This window comes from Vanessa atalanta, chromosome 2 (assembly GCF_905147765.1).
Source record: "Vanessa atalanta chromosome 2, ilVanAtal1.2, whole genome shotgun sequence".
Classification (NCBI taxonomy): domain Eukaryota; kingdom Metazoa; phylum Arthropoda; class Insecta; order Lepidoptera; family Nymphalidae; genus Vanessa; species Vanessa atalanta.
The window spans coordinates 2,547,271-2,570,956 of record NC_061872.1 but is presented as its reverse complement, the minus strand read 5'-3'; the positions used below and the strand labels follow the sequence as shown (position 1 = coordinate 2,570,956).

At 32.8% G+C, this 23,686-nt stretch overlaps 1 protein-coding gene across 1 annotated transcript in view; it reads right to left on the bottom strand.

The window, feature by feature from the left end:
- The window catches only part of LOC125068912 (diacylglycerol kinase eta), a 178,804-nt gene that overhangs the window by 15,625 nt on the left and 139,493 nt on the right, over positions 1–23,686 (bottom strand). The window contains exons 4-6 of the mRNA XM_047678291.1: positions 7,580–7,725; positions 5,838–6,036; positions 3,822–3,913 (exon numbers count right to left, since the gene is read on the bottom strand). Of these exons, the coding sequence (XP_047534247.1) occupies positions 3,822–3,913; positions 5,838–6,036; positions 7,580–7,725 (437 nt within the window). The remainder of the gene's footprint in view (positions 1–3,821; positions 3,914–5,837; positions 6,037–7,579; positions 7,726–23,686) is intronic.

Sequence of the window (23,686 nt, the reverse complement as noted above, 5' to 3'; positions counted from 1 at the left end):
GAATTTCGTTGAAATTAGACACATGCAGGTTTCCTCGCGATGTTTTCCTTCACCGCCGAGCACGATATGTATTATAGACACAAATTAAGCACATGAAAATTCATTGGTGAAGATGCACGCGTTCTAACCACTACGCCATCTCGGCATTTGGCCACATGCACTTTAGTAATGGTCATAATCATGTAGGTATTCCCTTAAAATTTATAGTCATCCTCGTTTTACCAACTAACTATATAAGGTACGTTAATACCGTTTTTTATCCAAATCCAAGTCGCGGGTTTCATAAACTAGTTACGTAGCCCTTAATACGTATAAGGGGATTATTTCAGAAAGGAATAGTAACTCTTCATTTTGTATCTTGTACTGCTTATCCTCTGGTTATCTTCAAAGATATCTCTTTTCAAATATCAAGATTTATTATGTGTATATTATATTTATTACAAATATATAAAAAGAAAATATACAGATACCTTTTAAAAATATTTCGATAAATAATTTTAGCGTTTTTGTTAAACAAAATATATTTAGAAGTAATAGTTTTATTTGGTGGTAGGGCTTTGTGCAAGCCTGTCTGAGTACCAACCACCTATCAGATATTCAACCGCCTGTAACTATATAACTGTACTCAGTATTGTTGTGCTCCGGTTTGAAGGGTGAGTGAGGTAGTATAACTACAGGCACAAAGGACATAACATCTTTTCCTCCAAGTGGCGCAGTGGCGATCAAAGGGATGGATAATATTTCTTACAGTGCCATTGTCTATGGGTGTTGGTGACCATTTAAAATCAGATGGCCCATACGCTCGTCCGCTATTATAATTAACAGCATAAGGGATATGTCCCTCTCGATGTAAGGAATGGTTAAAATTTCTTACGGCGCCAATATCTTTGGGTATTGGTATTGGGTATTACTATTTACGAGTGGCCTTTTCACCAGTTCATCTACCTATTTTATGAATGCAAACTACCGAATTTACGAAAACCGTCCTCTCGACCACAAACGCGTGACATACGAATGAAATAGGACCAAGTAAACATTACTCGTTCTATGCAAATGCGATCCCGATAGATACGGGATGACGACGAAGCCCTCCATGCAGTTTTATTGACAGCCACGTGCCGTCTGTATTTGCATACTATTCAATTTCAAACGGAATCGTTTCTTCTCAAGTAACCCAGATATATTCTAAATTTTATCCAAATGTCAGCGGTTTAACGTCACTGTGAATTCTCTTTTTATACCGAGAATTATCAAACTATAAGATTAACATACTGCGGATTATAGTGGGATCCGAGGCGAAATAGTCTAGTTCAAAGAAAAGTTGATTCAAATAAGTAGGTACAGGCACTACTGAAATTTCGTATTCATAAGCTGTGTTTATATCAACATTAATAATAGTGCTTAGTTCTAGTGCAGTGTTAGAATACCTCATTAACAAACAAGCTGGCGTCGGTTGAAACTGAGCTACGTGATTCATTAAACTATAAGTCTGTTATTTGGGCGTCAAAGAGGCCTTGCCAACAGTGGAATATTTGCTTAACATATAATCTAGTACATTTAATAACAATCGTACCATAAGAAGAACGCGTGCATCTAAGCCGATGATTAAGGGTTCAAGCCCAGGCAGGCACCATTGAATTTTCATGTGCTTAATTTGCGTTTATAATTCATCTCGTGCTCGGCGGTTAAGGAAAACATCGTGAGGAAACCTGCATGTGTCTAATTTCAACGAAATTCTGCCATATGTGTATTCCACCAACCCGCATTGGAGTAGCGTGGTGGAATATGCTCCAAACCTGGAAAAGGTCAAAGGGAGAGGAGACCTTAGCCCAGTAGTGGTAAATTTATGTGTACCATACAATCATAGTAAAGTCCATCAAGTATATTAATTAAATATTAAATAGAGATATATAAATAGAGATGAAAACTAAATGATAAATTAGTTCATCTTATTTAAATAAATTCCGTATTTATTTTCAATTCGAATATCACGAGCAGTGGACTTGATATTGATGAAATAACTTTGAAGCTTAAAGAAAACTCCGAGTCAAAGTTCTCTCATTCCGAAACTTTAAATATTTATTACAAAATACTTAGACGATGACTTCTTCTCAATAAATTATATTAAATAACGAAACATTTATAATGTTAAGTAATAATATGCAACAGTATCGTCTTATGGATAGTTAAAAAAAGTATGTATAAACGTAACTTGACTACTTTACAGAGGAGTTTAATTCAATAATATTTATTCGAGTAACAGTCGTTTCAGTTTGCACACCTAGTCACGACGGGACACCAGGTAGCTCTTAAATATGAATTTTAGGGTCATTGAAAAAATTAAACTGGTAAATAAAATAGATAGATTTAAAATTTGACATAAGAAAATGAATTGACATAAGACTGTTACGTAAACATCGCCTGAGGAGTTCTATTTAAGCCTTAAAATGTGGAATTCGTGTGCCCGTCTAAGTGACGAAATAATTCCCCCGGGGGCTGGCTCCGAGTAAATTCCAGGAAATGTTATACTTAATACTATCTGTATTAAATAACTGAAATTTGCGCGATGCAAATGATAATATTATTATATTAGTAAGGCCGTATTATCTAAACAAAGTTTTTTAAAAATCAAAGTAATTTTTATTCAAGTATGCTCATAAAAGCACATTTCGAATCGTCCTGTTACGCTGTTAAATCAAATTTAAAGCTACCACCGGTTCGGAAAGTAGATTCTATCGAGAAGAACTGGCAAGAAACTTGTAGTTACTCTTTTCCACCATTTTAATTGCAGATGTAAGTTATTTTTTTTTTTTTTATATATCCTGTCTAGAAATCAATAAATATTGAAAAATAATTATCTGTAAACGTATTTATTTATGTCCCAGCGATAGCGAGATAAACGTACCAATTATAAAATCGATATAAATTTATACTATTAAAAACAAAAAAAAGTTAACCCATATTTAATGTAAGTAGATAACAGCAACAAAATTACTTGGTACTATTTATTCTGCCCAATTTACGCCAATTAACTTTTTATTTCACGCCAACCCGTACACGACACACAATAAAAACTGTACAAAGTTTCAAAGCAATCGGTTGAACAACTCTGACGTTATGTACGAACTAAAATGCTCACTGATTTTTATGTGTAAGAACTCACTGAATCCAATTTATTAAAATTACAATTGTTTATTTAGTATGCAATAAAAATTCACGCTTTGAATAATTAATACTTGTTGTACTAAAGTTAGACAAGACAAAAGATACATGTGTAGTTATGTACATAGATCTTGCATAAAACTACGAATCAAACTCTGATGACGCCTAATGGTTTTAGAAAATTAAAACTTTCAAAAATCGAACGAATTACAATTTAAATCGATGACAAGTAGTTTAAATATATATCTTTTGCACACATTTACAGATAATATAGAATAGAAAAATCTTAAAGTTCAGACTCGCTGAAAACTATCAAAGTGTCTTATTTCAATTTTTACATGTTTTTATACGTTATACGTTATCATACGCATCTTTATACGTTACATACTTTCAACATTATTTATACACATCAGTATATACCTGACTGTACAACTGACATGACAATGACAAATAATATTGTTTTGTGTTGTTTACATAACAGAATAACAAATATTTACGTGACTTAACATGAAATTGGCTGAATAACTTTGTGCCTTGGTGTTATTATATTTGTCCTTGATCATTTAAAAAGACGACGAACTTTTAAGTTAACAACGGCAACAATTCCAAATATATATTCAAATTCAAGGCATAATAAGAGACAAAAAATAATCTCAAACCTAAGAACGGAGCCGCAGGTTTTGTCGCAGACGTCACACTTGGCAGCCACTGGCAAGTTGCCCTCGAGCCACTGATGCGGCATTATTATATTCTAAAAACAAAAAAATATCATTATAACATAGGGTGTAATCAAAGAGGATTCACAATACATTGAATGCATTTCTGTGCGAGTGTGTGAGTATTTACTACAAGCAAAAGCATAAACGTAAGCATTTTAATAAATTTTAACAAGATATAAAACTACTTGATAGAAAAATGTGTTGTGAATAAAACACACATAATATTTAATCTCTTCGTATATACATATGTATGTACATCAAAGAAATAACACATACCGTAATCTAATTTTTATTTAAGTACGTTTTTAAAAAAGGTCTGTCCCTTTTAGGTCTAGTAATTTTCATTTAAATTAGATGCTAAAATTGCCTCTCTGTGATACTCCGTGTCAAAATCACTCGGCCGTTTCAATTACATCAGAGGAGACAGATTATAAAAAAAGTTAGCGGTATTTAAAAAAAAAAAAAAACGTTGAAAATTTTACCCTGATTCAAAGCTCGAACCTTTGACTTTTTTTGCGCTTTAATTATGTATATCACGTTTTATAATTAAAATAACACCATATCTACACTTAGAAAAGAGACATTTTTGTCGGGATATGTTTATTAGCTCAATATTTATTATACTTTTTCTAAATTTATACAGATTACGCGTGTACGTTCTTGTCTTAATAACTAATAACTTAATTGTTATTTTTTGCTTACTACAACTTTTAACTTTTGAATACGGGCGGTTTGTAATTTGCAGACAAGTTCATTGCAATATATATATTTGCTTTTGCCTTATTTCATTTATTTGGGGTCGCAATTGTAAATATTTCCTTACATTTATCTCTACGGTTAGTGATACCTACTCACACAGTACATCCATCGTTTCAATGTATATTGTATAGATCCATATTCATACTGCTTTTGTTGTGTGACATCCATGACGTATATATATCACAATATAGTAGGTACAAATGAAGAAACTATAATGTTCAACTTCGTTTTCAATTTCATATTGAACATTTCAAGCCTCAAATTTTCACATTACGTTTTCAATATGATAATAGTTAATACACGAAAGTATAAAGTTAATATCTACTTAGAAATAGGCAAAGATAACACAGTTTAGTAACTTATCCGCTACGCCAGAAAAAAATAAAAAAGCATGTGTGGTGTCAAACCGTTTTTTTCATGTGTGGTGTCACGGTTGACAAACCGTTTTTTTTATGAGGTTGAACATTGACGAGCCTTAGCTTTAGGTTATCAATAAAAAAAACAAGAGTAGAAAACAGAGTTCGAAATGCAAAATTTTATTGTCTATATTTTAGTAAAAAAAAACAATAATGTTTACTATTACTAGTATTATTAAAATCAGAAAATAAATCACACGAGCAGTTAGTGACGTTGTTTCCAAATGGCTATGTGGCAAATTAACGAGTACAATAGAGAAGCATTGAACGATGTCGTTCGGAAAGCGAGGACCCATAAAATGTATCGTTCAGGGATTATTGCCTCGTAAAATGAATTACGAGCATCGATACTTAGCATCGATTCCGGTCGGATTGCTTTTGAGATTATTAACTGTTATGGTTTAATCAACTCGAAGATCTAGGACGTGAGTTAATTTTAGAAGTCGGGGTTGATGAATAATTACACCTGACTTAGCTTATATTATCACAGATTATTTTTCGTTACAGTACAGTTATAGTTCGTTACTTATTAAAATTAATCTTAATTAATTAAAATTTGAGTTTCTATTTAATTTGCATCATTAATTTTTATGAAATATATTATTACTTTAAATATTTATTTTTAATACTACTAATAATACTATATAATACTTTATTCAAATATAATTTAACACTACACAAAATATTATAAGGTATCCTAATATAAATATTTGTTTATTTTATCTACGTATTTTCTGATATGAAGAAGCTTAAAAATTAGCTGAAAAATAAATGTACTCACACTTTCCGGATCTTCAACAACATGGGGTCCGAGTGAGGCGAGCGTGCTCCATTTGCAAGAAGGCGGTGCGCGCGCGGCACATCGCTTGTGCGCCTTGAACTTACACAGTTCACAGGCAAGTGCATGTGCGGTGCCAAGAGCCCCGAGCGGTTCTCTGCACACATTGCAGAACGTTGGCCGAGCGTGTGTTGCAGTGTACCTACGAAATAAAAATAAAAACAATAGTTAGAACTTCTAGCAGAACTGATACTTGATAAATGGGACGATCGTAAAAGTATGTGGAGATACAATTATCTTCCTCTTAGTCTGCTTGCTTCTTCTTTAATGTTTGTATATTGATCAGATTATGATCAAACTATGATGAAAAAGGCTTCTACCCCAAAAGAGCTTAGAGCTTTTTTATTTGTATTTTTATCCTTCGATAGAAACGTTCTGCGTAGAACCATAAACTACGAACTCTATTCCCGCGAAGACGGCAGTTATAAACGGTGATTTTTATTTAAAAATAAACAATTATTAAAAACGAGTGTATATAATAATAATTAATAAACGTAGTGTATCAACGACGCTTCATATTTTTAACATTTCAATAGTCTGTCATTTCAATTCAGACTTGGAGTCATTTTAACGAAGTTACTGAAAACAATTGATCATGCCAACTTGTTCGAATTTTGAATGGCTGTCACGTAACGAGTTAAATTGCAACGGCGGCGTACAAAAGAGAAATAGAACGAAATACGAAAATTTAAATTTGAATAGCAGTAACGATGCGTTACTTGCCTTTGTGTCGAGTTCTGCGATTTTACGAGTCCGATATTATTCGGAAAACTATGATTAATTCGACACAACAGGTCGCAACAAAACGATTTTTAGTGAGCCGTGAAGGTCCAGTGGCTAAACCACGCGAAACTTCACCAAAGAAATAAACCCTGGTGAGAGTCACTGAATTTCCATGTGCTTAGTTTCATATAATTCATCTGTACCTACCTACAAGCATTTAAGCAACATACTTATTCTTTACCCAGAAGGGACCTGTTTACAGTCTGTTACTCTTTATTGGTATCAGGGGACTCGTAGGACCATCTGAATGGATACAACCAACGGAACAGTTATTTTCCTGCTATATACAACGACACTTTGTAGTTTCTAATACTGTGTTTTGCTCTGATTATCAATTTTCAGCAAGCCATTGAAATAACACAAATAAGGATCATAACATCTCGTCTTAGATCTTATAATTAGCAGTGTAATATAAGAAGTTGTTTAAATTGATTTAATGGCAGTTGAACATTATAGCAACTTATTATCATAGCTATTGCGTGTGCTAGAGGAATGAGAAATAGTGAATATAAGTCGAAGTTTAAGAATTTAAATTTGGCTCAGCTTAAAGTAAAACTTCTTGAATAGATATTTCGTTCGAAGATGGGGAATATACAGGATGTTCATTTTATAAAAAGTGATCACAGCGCAAATGGACATGCGCAACATGCGAGACCTTGGACCTGCCATGGACTCTTAGGAAGAAATAAGGAAGGCCTCCACTATTTATTGCATGTACCCCGAAAAACTGCCGGTGACGGCAGCTTCCACAGAGTGGTTGTTTGAGATATAAAATGCTCTAAAAATGCCAGACATTTCGAATGTATTAAAATTTGCATCCGGTGGAATAAGGTCGAAATGCTTAATAATAATAATAGAAGTGGTTTGCCATGCCGTGGGATGTGAGCAGGCTGTTCTATTACCAATGATGGTCTCCAGATGACAGGCTTGCGACAAGATCCGCGACGTCTGCTCCGTGATGCAATGCGCCTCGTAATGCGCCCGCCCATGCCTCCATCTCCCCGCGGCTGTCCGCGCACAGGACTAGGCACCGGCTTGCTGTTATTACCTGAAAATATTACGAATGTGTTATATAAAATACTACTAAACCCAATATATTGGACGGCCCGTTTATATATACCAGCAGCCACGGTGATCGATTTAATGGTATCGATGTTGATGTGATGCAGCGTCACGTAGCGGCAAGTTACAACAAAGTGGATAGTATAAAAACCTCCACATATATCTATATCGCCAGTGGAAAGTATTGGAAAAAGAGATTTAAAGAAAAAATCTTTAAAATACATTTTACAATAACATTATTTTGGCGTTTAAGACCTTCTTCGTTTCTACTAAAGATTCGTATTTTGCATGGTTTCATAATAAAAAAAATATTAACGAATTACGTGAAGGCAAGATGGAATAGTACAGTGTTTTGTATATAAGAAATGGGAAAAAACCCTTTTTTTTTATTTAAAACAACTAAATGTTTGAAGAACAATCATGATTAGTGTTTAATTTGCGTAAAATAAAAAAAAAATATTTCGTTAATGTTAAAAAAAATTCTAATACAAAATAATTTATACGTGGACTCTTTAAATTTTTAATATTGTAGCAAATTTCGCATATCACTGAACATATAACAATTATGTTTTGTATTCGATTGTGTTTCTACACCTACTCTACGAAACACGTTTACGCGTGATCGCGTCTAAAGCCGATAATCCATTAAAGCTCAATTGTGTTACAATTAACATATCAAGTGTGCGATTAGTTTTGCATTTGAAATTCAACGTACATAAATCGCTGTTGTACAATTAACAGATAATGTATCGTATCCAGTACATTGTATCCATAACAGTTAAATAAATCTAAAAGGTTTTTTTTAATAGCATACAAAAAATATAACAATAAAATAATTATTATATACTCAATAGAAAAATAAATGATAAATGTATTTTTTTAACACTAACTATAAAACTAACTCACAAATTAGAACATATATACTTAGTGGTAGGGCTTTGTGCAAACCCTTCTGGGTAGGTACCACCCACTTATCAGATATTCTACCGTCAAACAGCAGTACTCAGTATATATGTTCCGGTTTGAAGCTTGTGCGCGCGCGACATACAAATACATTATTTTTTCATTACGCGCCAAAAGAAGTATTACTACAAAAATAATACATTCCGATCAGTATTTAAACTTTTGATTTTAAGTATTTTTCAAAAATTTAGCCAATTATACTAATTTGAAATCATCTTGAATCGTTAATTTATGTTAAGCGGCGGCTTATGCTATGTTGTGTACGAGTATATCTTATCTAGCTATCATTTAGGCTTAGTATCATAGACCTAAAATTAAATCATTCATTTCATCATAGCTTTAAACTTTAAGAATTATTAACTTTTTAAAGTCTACAATAAGCCGGCATTGTAAATATTATTTAATATCGTCATCACTAGTGTGGATCGGATATAAAACTCGAATTAAATAGTCGAGTACAGAATGAATGTCACATATATCGCGAAAGTTTCAAGAAGATAAAAGGTCTTCATAACTCTGCCGTTTCCCTATGACACAAATCGTAACGAGCCAAAACGAGCGGCGTCATAACTAGATAAGAAAAAAGAACGTGTTTTCGTAACGCGACAAATTGTGTTTCTATAATGTTATATTCTGAATGCGTATGACAAGACATGTTGTAGTGATTTGTCAAAGATTATCGTTTCATATTTTTTCCCAAAAACGTCCATTTTAAATTTTTTTGAATGTAGTCAGTACGGATCTTTGTAAACTAAATTTTAATCCGAATTCTCTAAGTTACAAATCAGCAGTCACATTAGATAACACTATGATTAATTTAGTTTTTTTTTCTATAGACCGTGTATGCATAGGTAGGTAAACGTGCAAATGGGGCAGCGGATTGTATGTGGATATAAGCGCTGTAAGAAATATTAACCAATCCTTAACGAATGTGTTATATCCATTGTGCCTGTAGTTATATTGGCTCACTAAGACATCAAACTGAAACACAAAAATAATTAGTATTGCTGTTTGGCGGTAGACTATCTGATAGGTAAGTAGGTGATATCTACCCAGGCGAGCTTGCAAAAGTCTTACCACGTAGTGAATTACGATTTTATAACACCTAAATATATGTTCATAACGAGGTTTAAATTTCACTCGTTACGTTTTTTTTCAATTTGATATCCTTATCAGTAAAATGCCAATCAAAGCAGACAGCATAAGTAAGCGCGATACTAATTCGTTGGTGTTTTGGTGGAACAGAATCAAGATCCTGTAGTGTTATTCTATATAAAATTTCAAAAACATATAATTCAAGATTGAGATATATGTGATCAAGATTGAAGATATGGTTCCTAAGGAAATTGGTACGTCTTTTAGAAAATGAAGAATAAGACGGTGATGGAATATTATAGAAAAATCCATAAACTATTATAATAATTAACATATTTAAGTATTTATATGTTTTATCCGAATAATTCAACAAACTTTCAATAAAATCAAAAGCTATAAGAACTTATTGAAGGTTCACGAAACATGATATACGTGAAAGCCTTAAAAACAAAAATAGAAAAAGTCTTTGTGAAAACCAGGTCAAACTATGTCGGCGAACTCGGCCCGCAAGAGTCAGTAGTACAAGTTAATATGAGTTTTGAGTTTCCATATTCAGACCACGGAAGGCCAAGCTATAAATATCGCTTTTATTTGTAGTCGGGGGCGAATCACTTGTGGATTTGTAAACAAATAATATTATTTCCACGGAGCAAAATATTATTTAACACACAGGCAACCGGTCCCGTTTCCGCATACATAAAATGTTTGCATACATGCCATCTTTCAATCTTCCAGTACGCATATTTATTTGACATCTTCAACAATCGTTGCCATATCCCGCCAATTGACGCACAAACTAAATGTCAAAATCTTAAATCTCCTTTCCTCATAAATCGCTCCGTCAATTAGTGATATCCGTTTGGTTGTTTTTGAGTTTATCGCATTTTGAAAGTCGAACAGAAAGACGCGATGGGGCGCTTGTCTTATAATTTGTTGTGATAACCCCATTAATTTTTATACCTACTATTATAAGTGTAAACTAAAGATTTTATTTGCGTGAACACGTTTTGTCTCTGGATCTATCATTCCATCAACTTCCAAATTGGAATTCATTTTTTAAACATTTATACGCGTATTGAATTTTTTTAAATGAGTTACTTGTACTTATGTTATAACCGCGAAAGTAACTCTGTATGTCTGTTTATTTGTCTGCTACTCTTATCAAATTATAAACTTGAACTCTATGGTTTTTCCTACCTAACACCTGACGACCAACCTTAAACGTGAGCGAAGCTGCGGTCGACAACCAGTTACACAATATTTTTAAAATGGGAAGACAGAATCATACATAGGCAGTAGATGGAAACCTAAAAAATATAAATGCAATAGAGAGTTTTAATATCTGTTACGCGTTCACGTGATAACTAATCAACCAGCCAGTGTAATCCCAAGGTTGGTGGCGCATTGGCGACGTAAGGAATTTTTACTATTTCTTAAAGCGCCATTGTCTATTTGTTTTTTCATTGTTTAAGCCATCAAAAAATTAAAAAAATGTTTTCGAGGTCAACTATCGATAGTCAAATTATCGATAGTAATGATATATTATAAAATAAATTTATATTTAATCGAAATGTAACAAAAAACAGTCGAAATAACTTGGCTAAACGTTTAAGACAATGATTATCTTATATAAAAATGTTATCTGCAATGCGAAATACGTAAATAAATCTTCATTTCATAGTTATAAATAGCACCCTCTCGCCAGCTTTCAAGCCTCTTGTATAGAATTTCTATGTGTGATATACGTACATATATTTGTAATGTTTATGGCAGGCGTGTGACCGACTTATATCGAGTCTCTGCTTAGATACGAATGATAGATTAATTTTACCAATTGTAAGCGATCAACCTACATATGTGTGTAACTAATGTGTATGTTTTATATGTAAAATTTTTGGAAAAAAAATATATTAATTTATGTTTTGTATTTACATCTAATTCCAATTGTTATGTTTTACTCATTAAATTTGTGTCCCTATCTAGACACGCGGTAGCGTGTCAGCCAAGTTCTAGTATAGCAGAACTGGCGTGCAGCACCGTGTGTAATATTACACGAACCATTTGGAGCCACTTTTGACCTCCTCATAACTCAAAAACTATTTGACATAAATGTGTCAAATTTGGCTCATATATTGAGACTCGCGAGATACATATGTGTTCCAAATTTCATAAACGCATCTCAAATGGTTATTTAGATATTAACGTCTAAAAATCGTCATTTTTATCACTGACTGACCTATAGATCAAAACTATATCCTACTTCCAGGTGACCTAGAAAGTTCAAATTTGTCATGCAGGTAGATAATTAGGCCAATATAAAGGAAAAAATCTGAAACTGTTAATTTTTTATCATTTTATTATAATTTTTCATTTATTGGGTCTCTTAGGAACACTTAATATATACTTAGTTCCTATAATCCTATAATAACTGTAATGAAAAAAATGATGTAAGAACCAGCAATCAAAACTTATGACAGCCCGTCTTAATGTGGATTTTAAGGTCTTCACGTGAATATATAACAAGTTGAATACCACCCTTAAGTTTTTTAAATCCAAATATTTCCGTTTTAGTACTTATGAGTATAGCCGACTTTCGTATTTATTACGTTATTAACTGGCATTTAGCGCACATCAATGGTGCAAAATCATTATACTTAAAAAAATAATAATAATAGGCATTTCGGTACACGGCGCGCGATGCGACGCCGGAGCAGCGGGAAAGGAGCGTTGCGATTAAACCTTAACGCGGACGTGTCTGAGCGAGTGGCAACCGCGCTCATAAGAATTATTTCAATGCCTTCCGATGGAAGCTGCCTAGTCTATTCGACTGCATATTTTTTGTTTGAGTATACTAGTATACAACAATAAAATAGGTTTCGTGTGACTGTAGTAGACTATGTATATCGTAACTGGAATGATTTAAGTTTGTACTCTAGCGCTACAAACGGGGATCCTTATTGCTTGGAAGAACAGTATCGAGCAAGCATGCTGATGTCAGCAAAGGACTGGTGTATGGGTCCAATGGAAAAATAGAGAAGGTACATTGGGGACGTCGACAACAGCAATAGCGTCGGTAAAATAACGATTCAATTTAAACATAATTTAATTTGCAAACTAGAAGTCAAAACCATGTTACAGATATTAAGTAATGTATATATATGTTCAAAGGAAACAATTCTCTATTTGCTTAGCATATTCTACTACTATACACAAATTACAAGGCCTTCGCATTGACGGTGCTCTTTTCGACATAGGCTCCTCTATATTAAGTAAAGAGCAGGCTTACGTTGGCCTCTCCAGAGTTAAAACCTTAGATGGAGTACATCTTATCAATTTAGGTCCAAGTCAAATTAAAACACAAGAGAACTCTATTGTAGAGTACAACCGTCTGCGCACGTATTACCACCCCTACTTGGCCAAATTAAGTATAAACAGAAAACGCGTAAAAAAAATCCGGACACTGAATGGGCAATTCACTCGAACATTTCAGAGGTACCTACAAGAAAAATAAGAACGTATAAAAAAAAAGACAATTTTACCCCGTAAACGTAGGAAAATAGAATAGCTTAACAAAAACCATTTGGTATTAATTTTGTTATTAATAAGTACCTACTAATAATTTATATACAAAAAGTAGTGATATCCCATCAAAAACATAAATGTAAAAATGAGAGCCAAGTTAAATATTATGATATATACCTTGGTTGTTGACTTCAACGACAAAAGAAGTGAGATCTAAATTTGTGCCAAGTTAAATAGTCCTTTCTGAAATTTATTTATAACTACATAAATATCATTTCTTCTTATAACTTGGGATAATATATTGTTGCCTAAGGTCTGACTTGGCTAGTTCTTATATGCTTATAAACACAACTTGTAGTTTGTGTTTAGAATAACAAATTATAATTCAGAACATCTAATAGAATGGAGGACAGCTCAGTATTGCTTAGTTAGTATTAACGTACATTAAGAGCTGCGATGGTCCAGTCACTAGAAAACATGAATCTTAACCAGATATTGCGAGTTCATATCTAGACAAGTACCATTGAATATTTGCATGCTTAATTTGTGTTTATAATTCATTTGTAAAGGCTTAGAACTTACGAAGGCTATAATATAATTCGCATATGGGAACTAGCCAAGTCAGACCTTAGGCAACAATATATTATCCCAAGTTATAAGAAGAAATGATATTTATGTAGTTATAAATAAATTTCAGAAAGGACTATTTAACTTGGCACAAATTTAGATCTCACTTCTTTTGTCGTTGAAGTCAACAACCAAGGTATATATCATAATATTTAACTTGGCTCTCATTTTTACATTTATGTTTTTGATGGGATGTGTATACACGGACTTTAAAGAACATGTCACAGATAAAAATAAATATGACCGTAAAATATTTTAGTTAATTGATATGATTGATACGATTTATGAGGTATTTTTATTTTTATTTTACATGTATGATTAGATTTACAATACGTATTCCGTGAATTAATGTCATGTATTTGAACGGTAATATAAAACAATCTTCTTTGTTTTATAGTTTAGAAATCTTATCAAATATATAAGACTAGAGATCGGTCCCGGCTTCGCACGAGTGCAATTTATTAATAAGGAAAAAGTGATTTATTTTAGGGTTGGCTCCATAATTACGCAGATTACTCCCTACATACAATTAAACAAATTAACCTCATTATAATATTAATATAGATTGAATTAAATTGCCGATCCGACAAAGCACCTAAATTATCTTTATAGACTAAAGGAATTAGTTAGCTAAGATGGCAGTAGGCTGATCACATCATTATTAATGCCGTAAACGTGAGGACCGCGTCACGACAAGCGTGGTGGACACAATTCAGCAGCAGACGGAAATTGAGAGCCGAAGATCTGGTTCAGTGACGTGCGATTGGAGAGATATGTTCAGCTATAAACGAGTGTAGGATGATGATATTGATAATGATGACGAAATGAAATAGAAAGTCGCTACCGATTCGTGATCGGGGGCACCGAAAACACTCAGTAGCTAGTTATATTTGTCCACCATATACATATATGTCGGAGATTGGTAAGCGGAACGTCAAATCCTAATCGATTTGGGCGTATTCGGATACGATGGTGGGCAACACTGGGGTGGTTGACAGCTGACGGTTGCCAAGGGTTGTTAATTTGGGGACACGTATAGCCCACCTACGTCCGACTTCGCTGCGTTTCCGAAAAATTTACGATGGACGAAGATCGCCCGCATTCTCCCACGTTCCCTTCGTTTTATATGAGATATATAATTGTGTTTAATTTAAAATGTATTTTTGACAAATACAATTAAATTATTATAATAAATTCTGCATGAAAATTTATTAATACTACAGTCGATACGTTTAAGAGCGCAAACAAGGCGTCCACAGAAACGGCTGCAGTTGTCTCGAACTGAGGCGGTACTTCAGTCTGCGTGTCGGCGTAGCGTGCTCGCGTTATAACATCGCTTTGTTTGACTAAATATTTATAGTATTCACTAACATTATAAATACGTCATCCACACATGGATCGAGACCGTAAACAACTCAAATATAGCAAAATATTTGTTTATTCACAAAACCGAATACAAGATCGGCGCAATGCTACTGATTGAACTAAGGATGAACGGTCAACGCAAATATTTATCTTGTTGGTCTTCTTTAATGAGTTATGTTGAATAATTATTTGCTATCTCAGATATGATCTTGATTATGATGACTTTTTGAGAACCGTCCTAAGAATCCATTTAATTTACTATGGATATGTATTTGATACGATGTTGGCTGGCTTGTTTTGACAAGTGGTGACGCCTGCAACGAGCTTACTTCATATGATCACGGATGCCGATTTAACTTCTTCTTGTGCCTTGGAGTAGGTTTAAATTAAAGTAAATCTGGTCTCGGGTATCTCTTTTTATTTTATAACCTATCAAATTAAAAATGCAATTAAAATACATATGTCAAATATTTTGCCATATATATTTCAAAAGATATATTTATATATATATATATTATATATATTCCAAGATATATTCCAAGAGCTGTTGAAAGGAGCTCCAAACCTTGTTCTTAAGAAAAGAGAAGGCTAAGAGTGACACATTTATACAATTTGACTACTTATTACTTTATTTCCTCTTCTCAGTGTATTCGGGAAATTATTTACATTGAAGTACCACCGTAATATTACAAGTGGTAATCACTGTAACATTACAAGTGTGCGTACAATGTGTATCAATGTCTACACTGATGGTATCGTTTCCGAGCTATTAAATTACACGCGAATGCTCTTCGTGAGAAGTGTGAGCCCTCCGTGTGATACACGAAAGCTTTTAACATTAGATTGATAGTATCTCCAAGAGCGACTAGTCTTTTCCAAAATGTTATAAAACTAGCAGAAATTAGCAGATACTCAAGTTAAAAAAAAAAACAAACAAAAAACAATCAAAGCGATGGTTAATAAAAATAAAATATCTACTAAATTGTTCGATTATATAAATGTAATTAATTTAAAAAAAAAAAATTTTCACGAAAAAAATAATATTTTTAGGTAAATTCAAAAATAATTAATTATTACGATTGATTTTATTTCTAAGCGTACTAAAGAAAAACTCCTTTCAACTATACATGACAACAATAGATTGCTTCCATTCACGAATTTCATGCCACGCACTTGTGACGTCATCTTGATGAATTATTATTTCTAATCCTTATGAAATGGACTATACAATATTCATAGATAGTCGATTCAGAATAGGTGTAAGTGTGTGTGTGTAACTTCAATACAAATCAACTCAATAAATTTAATGTCAGTATGTCTCTTGGTAAAAGAGACAAGCTACTGGAACAATTGTTCGTATTATTAAAAATAAACTATAAATATACGTCAATAAAAGTACTTCTGTTATTTGCAAACGAGCGCCAATGAAATGTCAAGCGTGGAATGGTTAATGAATCGTGTCGATAGAGTTGCAGAGGTATTCTGTAAGAAGAAACTCGAAACTCACCGGAGAACACGATAATGAAAAGTCAGAATATGAGTTGTGACATTAAATGTAATCATTATAAAATATATAGGTCACATGAATCAAAATGGCGTCGGTTATTAAAATTCAGTGAGAGTTGAGGTGAATTACAGAAACGCACTGTTGAAATAATTCAAACATGTCATCCATAAATAGGGTTTCATGACTTTAAATAGAAAACTCTTATAATTTTTGCAACCAAAATCTGGTTGCTGGTAGAAAATATTTAACGTCTGTCAGTAGTCAGTAGTCACTACACTAAACAAACAAAAAACACTACGTAAATAAACATGATGACATGATGTTAATCATTGTAACGACTATAGTTTTAAAAAATATTTCTTTTATAGTTTATTTAAAATTTAAACTTAATTTAGCGCTAAATTTTAAGATCTGTTTTAAGGTTACATAACAATATATATTTTTTAATAATATTCGTAAGTAATTATTAATTTTTATACCGAAAATTCTTTGTCATATAATGTCGTCCTGTCAGGATCGCATATTCTCAGCGGTCGGACTTTATGAGTGATATCGACGTGAGATATTATCATCTAACAGCTGAAACAATAAACATTTCTGGTCTTTGTCAGTCAAGAAAAAACTTCAAATGTACATCAAAAAGTTATTACTCGCCAGTTTCACTTGCAAAATAACGCAAGCTGTCTACATTGAAAACGCTAATGAACATAAACAAACCAAAGAGTTCGAATAACTTAAAAATACAATGAATAAAGAGAGCTATATTAAATTATTTAAAAAAAAAGCGACTATCATTTTAGCAATTATGCGTTAATAAATTTAAATTGAATACGGGACTTAGTGTAGCCAGTCCAGAAAAAGAAATAATATCAAAAATGTACTTATAAAATTAAATCAGAAATCATATTTGTCGTTGTCAGATGTTGAGACCGCATTTAAAATAACGAAGTTAACACGGATATTTATAAAAATAATAAGATATATATATAGTACAAACATAATTAAAAATTGTAGAATTTAGATATCCAAGTCTGCAGTGTATTGTTCGAGTGTGACTTTGTGTGTGTATCCAGCAATTTGTTATTAATTTCCTGTCTGATTTGTTTCAAAGTATATTGATTTCAATGTAACTTTATATAATAGTAACCAAGTTAGGAAATATACCTAATTATTTAAAATTTAATGAGGTGGAAATTGGAGGCAAAAAAGAGTCCGTCTTATGTTTTTTAAAACATTATTAAGAAAGGAGGAGCTCGAAATTTAAAAAGTGAGATAAGTAATAGGGTATCATATCGCTATTCATAAAAAAACCCTCGTCAATGTCACAGTCACGTTTTTATATTGTTCAGAAACTGCGACGCGGAATTCAGACTAGAATTTGGCCGTTCATAATTTTATTCAAACGAAATTTACAAAGAATTTTAAAATTCGTTATTTTTTCACTATGCGCTCAACGTCCTAAAGCTTATAATTATAAGAATGAAAACAAACGATTTTCATTGTTATAAATAATTGGAAAAGTTCATAATTAAAAAGGCAAACATCTAATTAAACAGTTATTTGCCTTGTGGATAATGAACGTGGTGTTTTAGATGTAGGAGTTGAAAAATTAGAAGTACTATGAATTTAATAAGAATTAAATACTCATATTTAGTGTTGCCATCTGTAAAATAAATTACATATGATAAGAAACCTAAGCCTACATTTGATAGTGAATTTTTTTTTACCTTTTTTATTATGCAATAAAATAATTGTATTAATAAAATTGTTACAATATAAATGCTATCAAATTAACTATCACTTTTAAAATGGCTGTTTTTTTTACTGTTTTCATTATATTCCGTATTCCGAGAAGTTGCTTGTTTTAGGGAAGACTGATCAAGAGGGGTGAGATAAAATATAAGACAATCATAAATTGTATTCTAATACTATTTTATGCGTTCCCGCGACATCGATACATAAATTTATTCCTCCAGTAAATCAAGTATGCCATATAATTTATACCCGGCCACAGACTAACTCTGTGTTAAATTAAATCACTGTCACTTTGGCGGTTTACTTCTAATGAGGTAACAAACAGACACAGAGTAACTTTGTATAATAATTATCAGACTAATAATAATTGGTCTGATTTGATTCATTATATTAATTTTAATCAAGGAATATTATAACATAATAGTTATGTGAAGGCGAATATATATATGTTATTTCAATAGATAAAATGTATTAAATATACATAGAGCTAACCAAAGAAACTTGTAAGTACATAGTTATTATTAATCAAAAGTCATATAATCAATAGTTATAGTCATTATAAATAATGACATGCAGGCACCTAGAGAAACAACAAAGGCACAACAGCATGTATGTGAATATTTGTTTAGTTGAAAAAACAAATATGCATACCTAACGTTTACTAATAAAATAATAAATTTACATGACTTGTTTCATTCTTATAATGAAATTGAGGGAAATTTTAATTTTAGAATTTTGATTTTTACACCAAAAATTTCTCGTTATTTTTTTTTTAATTATATGCATGTTTTTTAAGTAGAAGGTATACGAAATTAATACTTATACAGCTACGCTACAGCGTAGAGATTGTACTGAATTATATACAAAAATTAACTGGAGAGGTGCTCGGCCGAAATCGAATCGATCATTGTTTTAGATTCAAGTTTTAAAGATCTAGGTCGATTTCGTTCTTAAAAAATAAAAACAGAATAAATATTACCAGAGTCTCTCTTACTTTGCGAAGAAAAACACGACACCGTTTAAAAACAACACGAAATGTTTATTCGAAGACAAAGAAACGTTAACAATAAACGTGCATCGTCGAAAAACAGCAACGCTTATCCAACGAAAACCAGCTCTCAAATAACGCCAAAACATATCCACGTGTGGTAATTATAAACTCGTTAGTAAGCTAAACAGTCGAAGCGAAAATGTACATTCGAGTTCTGTTGTCCTTTAGACGGAATGCAAATATTGACGAAGCGAAATTCAGCAACAATCGTCGAAGTCACGCGCGGAAGTTTCGTCACTGAAACTTTTATGTATTACTTATGAATTTTAATTAGTAACAGCTTGTTTATATATTGAACTAGTTTTCTAACGTGGTTTTTACATCGTTCTTGATTTCGTGTGTAAATTCAAAATTCACGATCACTCCACCGCGATCTGTGAAAATCCAAGACATTTCTCGCAGAATCACTGTGAAACAGCCTTCGAAGGCAGTTTTTCGGAAATATTCCGACTTGTTTTTTTTTTTAAAGAAAGAGTTTATTTATTCTTAAAAGGTTAAGAAGTCGTCTGCAAACCTTCCGGTGTTCAATCGATGTCAAATCGAATATCCAAAACTGAACGTAATATCTGTGATGTCTTTCGTGAACGATACCGTAGGCTTCCCTTTGCGAGAGTTTTAGTGACTCCCATATAAAAAGGATTCCCTATACTATCCTGCACAGGTACGACATTTTTAAATGTATCCCGTGCATAAATATAAAATAATTAAATATATGCAAATTTATTCTCTCATTTACATTATTATAGTTACTACAATATCGAAATACTTTTAGTATGCATAAGCATTAATCCGTTCGGATGGTAATCTGAAACGAGCGGATATATACATCGAATTCAGAACGGCTTCATATAGTTTACGAGAGACGGAAGCTTAAAACTGCAAACTTTTAAACTCCGAAGCGTTACTGAGAATTTTGAACAGATAAACTTTATAATTTATTAACGTTTGCCCAGGATATTAGTCCAGGCCCTGTAGAGTTGCGAGCTAGCCCCAGGTTTACACGGCCAAGTATGGTGACAGAAGATAATTTTAATTCGCATATCGCAAAGAATAATACAATTAAAAGTTGCACTAGTTTAAGTTAAGCTAAATAAAAGTAAATCCTTGTTTTATATATAGTCAATTTATATCGTCAATATTTGTACTTATATTATTTTCAATAAATTTATTATTGATTATGATGTCGTCATGATCGACTTCAGCCGCGGGGGCTAATCGCTAGGAAGACCACCTTGCTACGCCATAAGATAACATAGGTGCACTCACTACACGGCAAATCCGACACGACCGAAAAGAGGTGAGGTGCAGGGCCACCGGCTTTAAGTGCTTCCGGAGGCACGGGTTAGTACATACTTCCAAATTCTAGACTCAAGGATATTACTGAGAATTTTTCGATAAAAAAACTCGATAACTTTTTATCGGCCTGGAGTCGAACCCAGGACCCCAGGATCTGCGGCCTTATATCTATCAACCTGGTAGTCAAAAGAGAAAGTTATTATTATAGCCACTTATTATCTATCTAATAGACCAACCAAGTAATTAAACAACCATTAAAATAAACATAGTACTTTTAACTTTTTATCATTTTTAATACACGTGTTAGTCATTTATGTGACTATTACAAATACGATTAGGGTACAGGGCTTTTCTTTTGGACATTATTTTTAAAAATGCCCTCGAATGATTACCTAAAACCAACTCTCAGTAATCCGGGATTTACAAAGAGCGTTTTGGAGCTTCTTTCGTTTGCAGCTGCCCCCAAGGGATTCTGTTTTAGCATATAATTGTATCCAAATGTAAATTTAATGAAACTGTGTATTTTCGTAAGAAATGATTTCAGTAAATGATTTTTTTATTGAGATCTCATTCGTCCTCTTTGCCTTTTTCGTACTATTTATCTACATAACTTATTTGGTAATTATTCAATAGTACGGATGCGATTTTGAATCTAATAACACTATTTACTTTTAATTTGAAGTCTTTAGATGAATATTTTGTGTAATTAAATTATTGAATATTTCGTACATTTTAGTTTAAAAATCGACATTTTAATTTGTTTTCAAGATATGAAAGACTAAAGAAAATTTTCACTGATGTACACACACATACACATATTGGCTGACAAACTGCACACACATATTATAAAAAAGAAAAAGGTTGATTTATATTAAAAAAAATACTAACATTTGATATCATCCAATTCCATTACTTCCTTTATCATTCGCGTACGAATAACCCGAAAAGTTTGATGCGTAAACGGGATTTCTTTATCTGTTTTTCCGGTTTCGATAAGGTCTTAGTCACATAAATCGGAAGGATATTTTTAAAGCACGACGTAACAAGAGCCGAGATGTTCCATAGATTAGAATACGTGAATCTTGACTAACATTACTGAAATTTCATGTGCCTAATGCGTGTTTATAATAGAACTCGAAATCTTCAATCTTGAAAAGAGACTGATGTACAGCTGACGCAATTGTAAAGGGCAGGCCTTAGTCCACAGTCCATTATCCACAGCCAGACCTATTGCTAGGTATAGACTACCTCGTGTCTGTACCACTCTGTCTGTATCACTCCTTAGGACTATTCCTAAAGTCCTGCGCTCGGCTCGATGCATGGCTCATTTTTATTTGGTTTAATTTTGTCCAGCTTTTTAAATCTTTCACAAATTATCTATCTTTAATATCTATATCAACTACTCCTAAAACAAAATTATTGGGTACTCTGGTACTGCGTCGGTCCCGCTCCGGAACTCTTTGCGGTTGCGTCTGAGTTACCGTTCCCGCGGATTACAAGAGTGAGAAAAAAGAGTTGTGTTAGGGATTTATTGTCCCTGTAACACAAATAATGACAAAATCAGGATTTATACAGATACAATAATATTTTTTATTAAAAAAGGCTGAACTTCGTGATGCTATGACTTGAAATAGAAGTTCATGAGCGTAGATTAAAAAAAAACGGTATAAACTAATAATGACAATGTCTATGGTAACAGCTATGGTAATTACGCTTACCTATGAGCGAATAGTGTAAGATGGCTCATTAATGTTTGTTAAATACTACGCAAATAATATTTACGTTTTTTTTTTTTCGGTAGAATGTCTGAAAATGTCCGTTAAAGATCTCTAACTTTGAACTTGTAATTTAATCTTAGATCTTTAGTTAGAGGCTACAAGTTGATTGAATGCAAAGTTGTGCCAATTTTCATGGTGGTTATTCAAATCTTATCTTATACACAGATAGAAACGTTCATTATATATATACACATTTCTATGTGACTAAATCCTAATTTATTGTTTATCTGATAAAATCCCTGTCGAAGGAAAACCTCGGGGGCATAATATTTGAATTTGTTGTCCGACATGTATATATTCGTTTTGTATGATATTCGTAAGCTACAAAAATATGATCACATTTCTTATAATAAATTATTATTATTTTATTATTGGTTTCGTGTTTACATTTTCACTAGTTTGTTTTTACTCCAACACGGTGGTAGGGCTTTGTGCAAGCCCACCTGGGGAGGTACCATCCACTAATCACATACTCTACCGCCAAACAGCAATACTTAGTATAGTTGAGTTATGGTTTGAAGGATATGTGACTCAGTGTAACTACAGGCTCCAGGCTACAGAGGTTGGTGGCGCATTGGCTATGTAAGGAATAGTTAATATTTCTTTTCTTGAAATACCGTGTTTTTTTAAGTAATTTTTATTTATATAAGAATTATTCACATTAAGGACTTCGTCTCCTCGAACTGTTTCCTAGAAAGGAGACGGGGCCAGCTCGAGAACATCCTAGAAGACTAGTGTCAGTCCATCATTGGTTCAGGTCTCTTGCCATTATCACGACTAATTCCAACAACATAAGAGCAGGAAGACGACGAGCAGGAAGACGACATCGGAAATTGAATCGGACTTTTTCCAACAATCTCTTTTTTTTTTTATAAAAATACTACCAGACTGAAGAAAAAAGCGAAGAAGTTCAAATTTACATAAACGAATAAAAACGATCTCAGCCAATTATACCTAACAGACACTTTAAAAAAACTTTAACAAATAA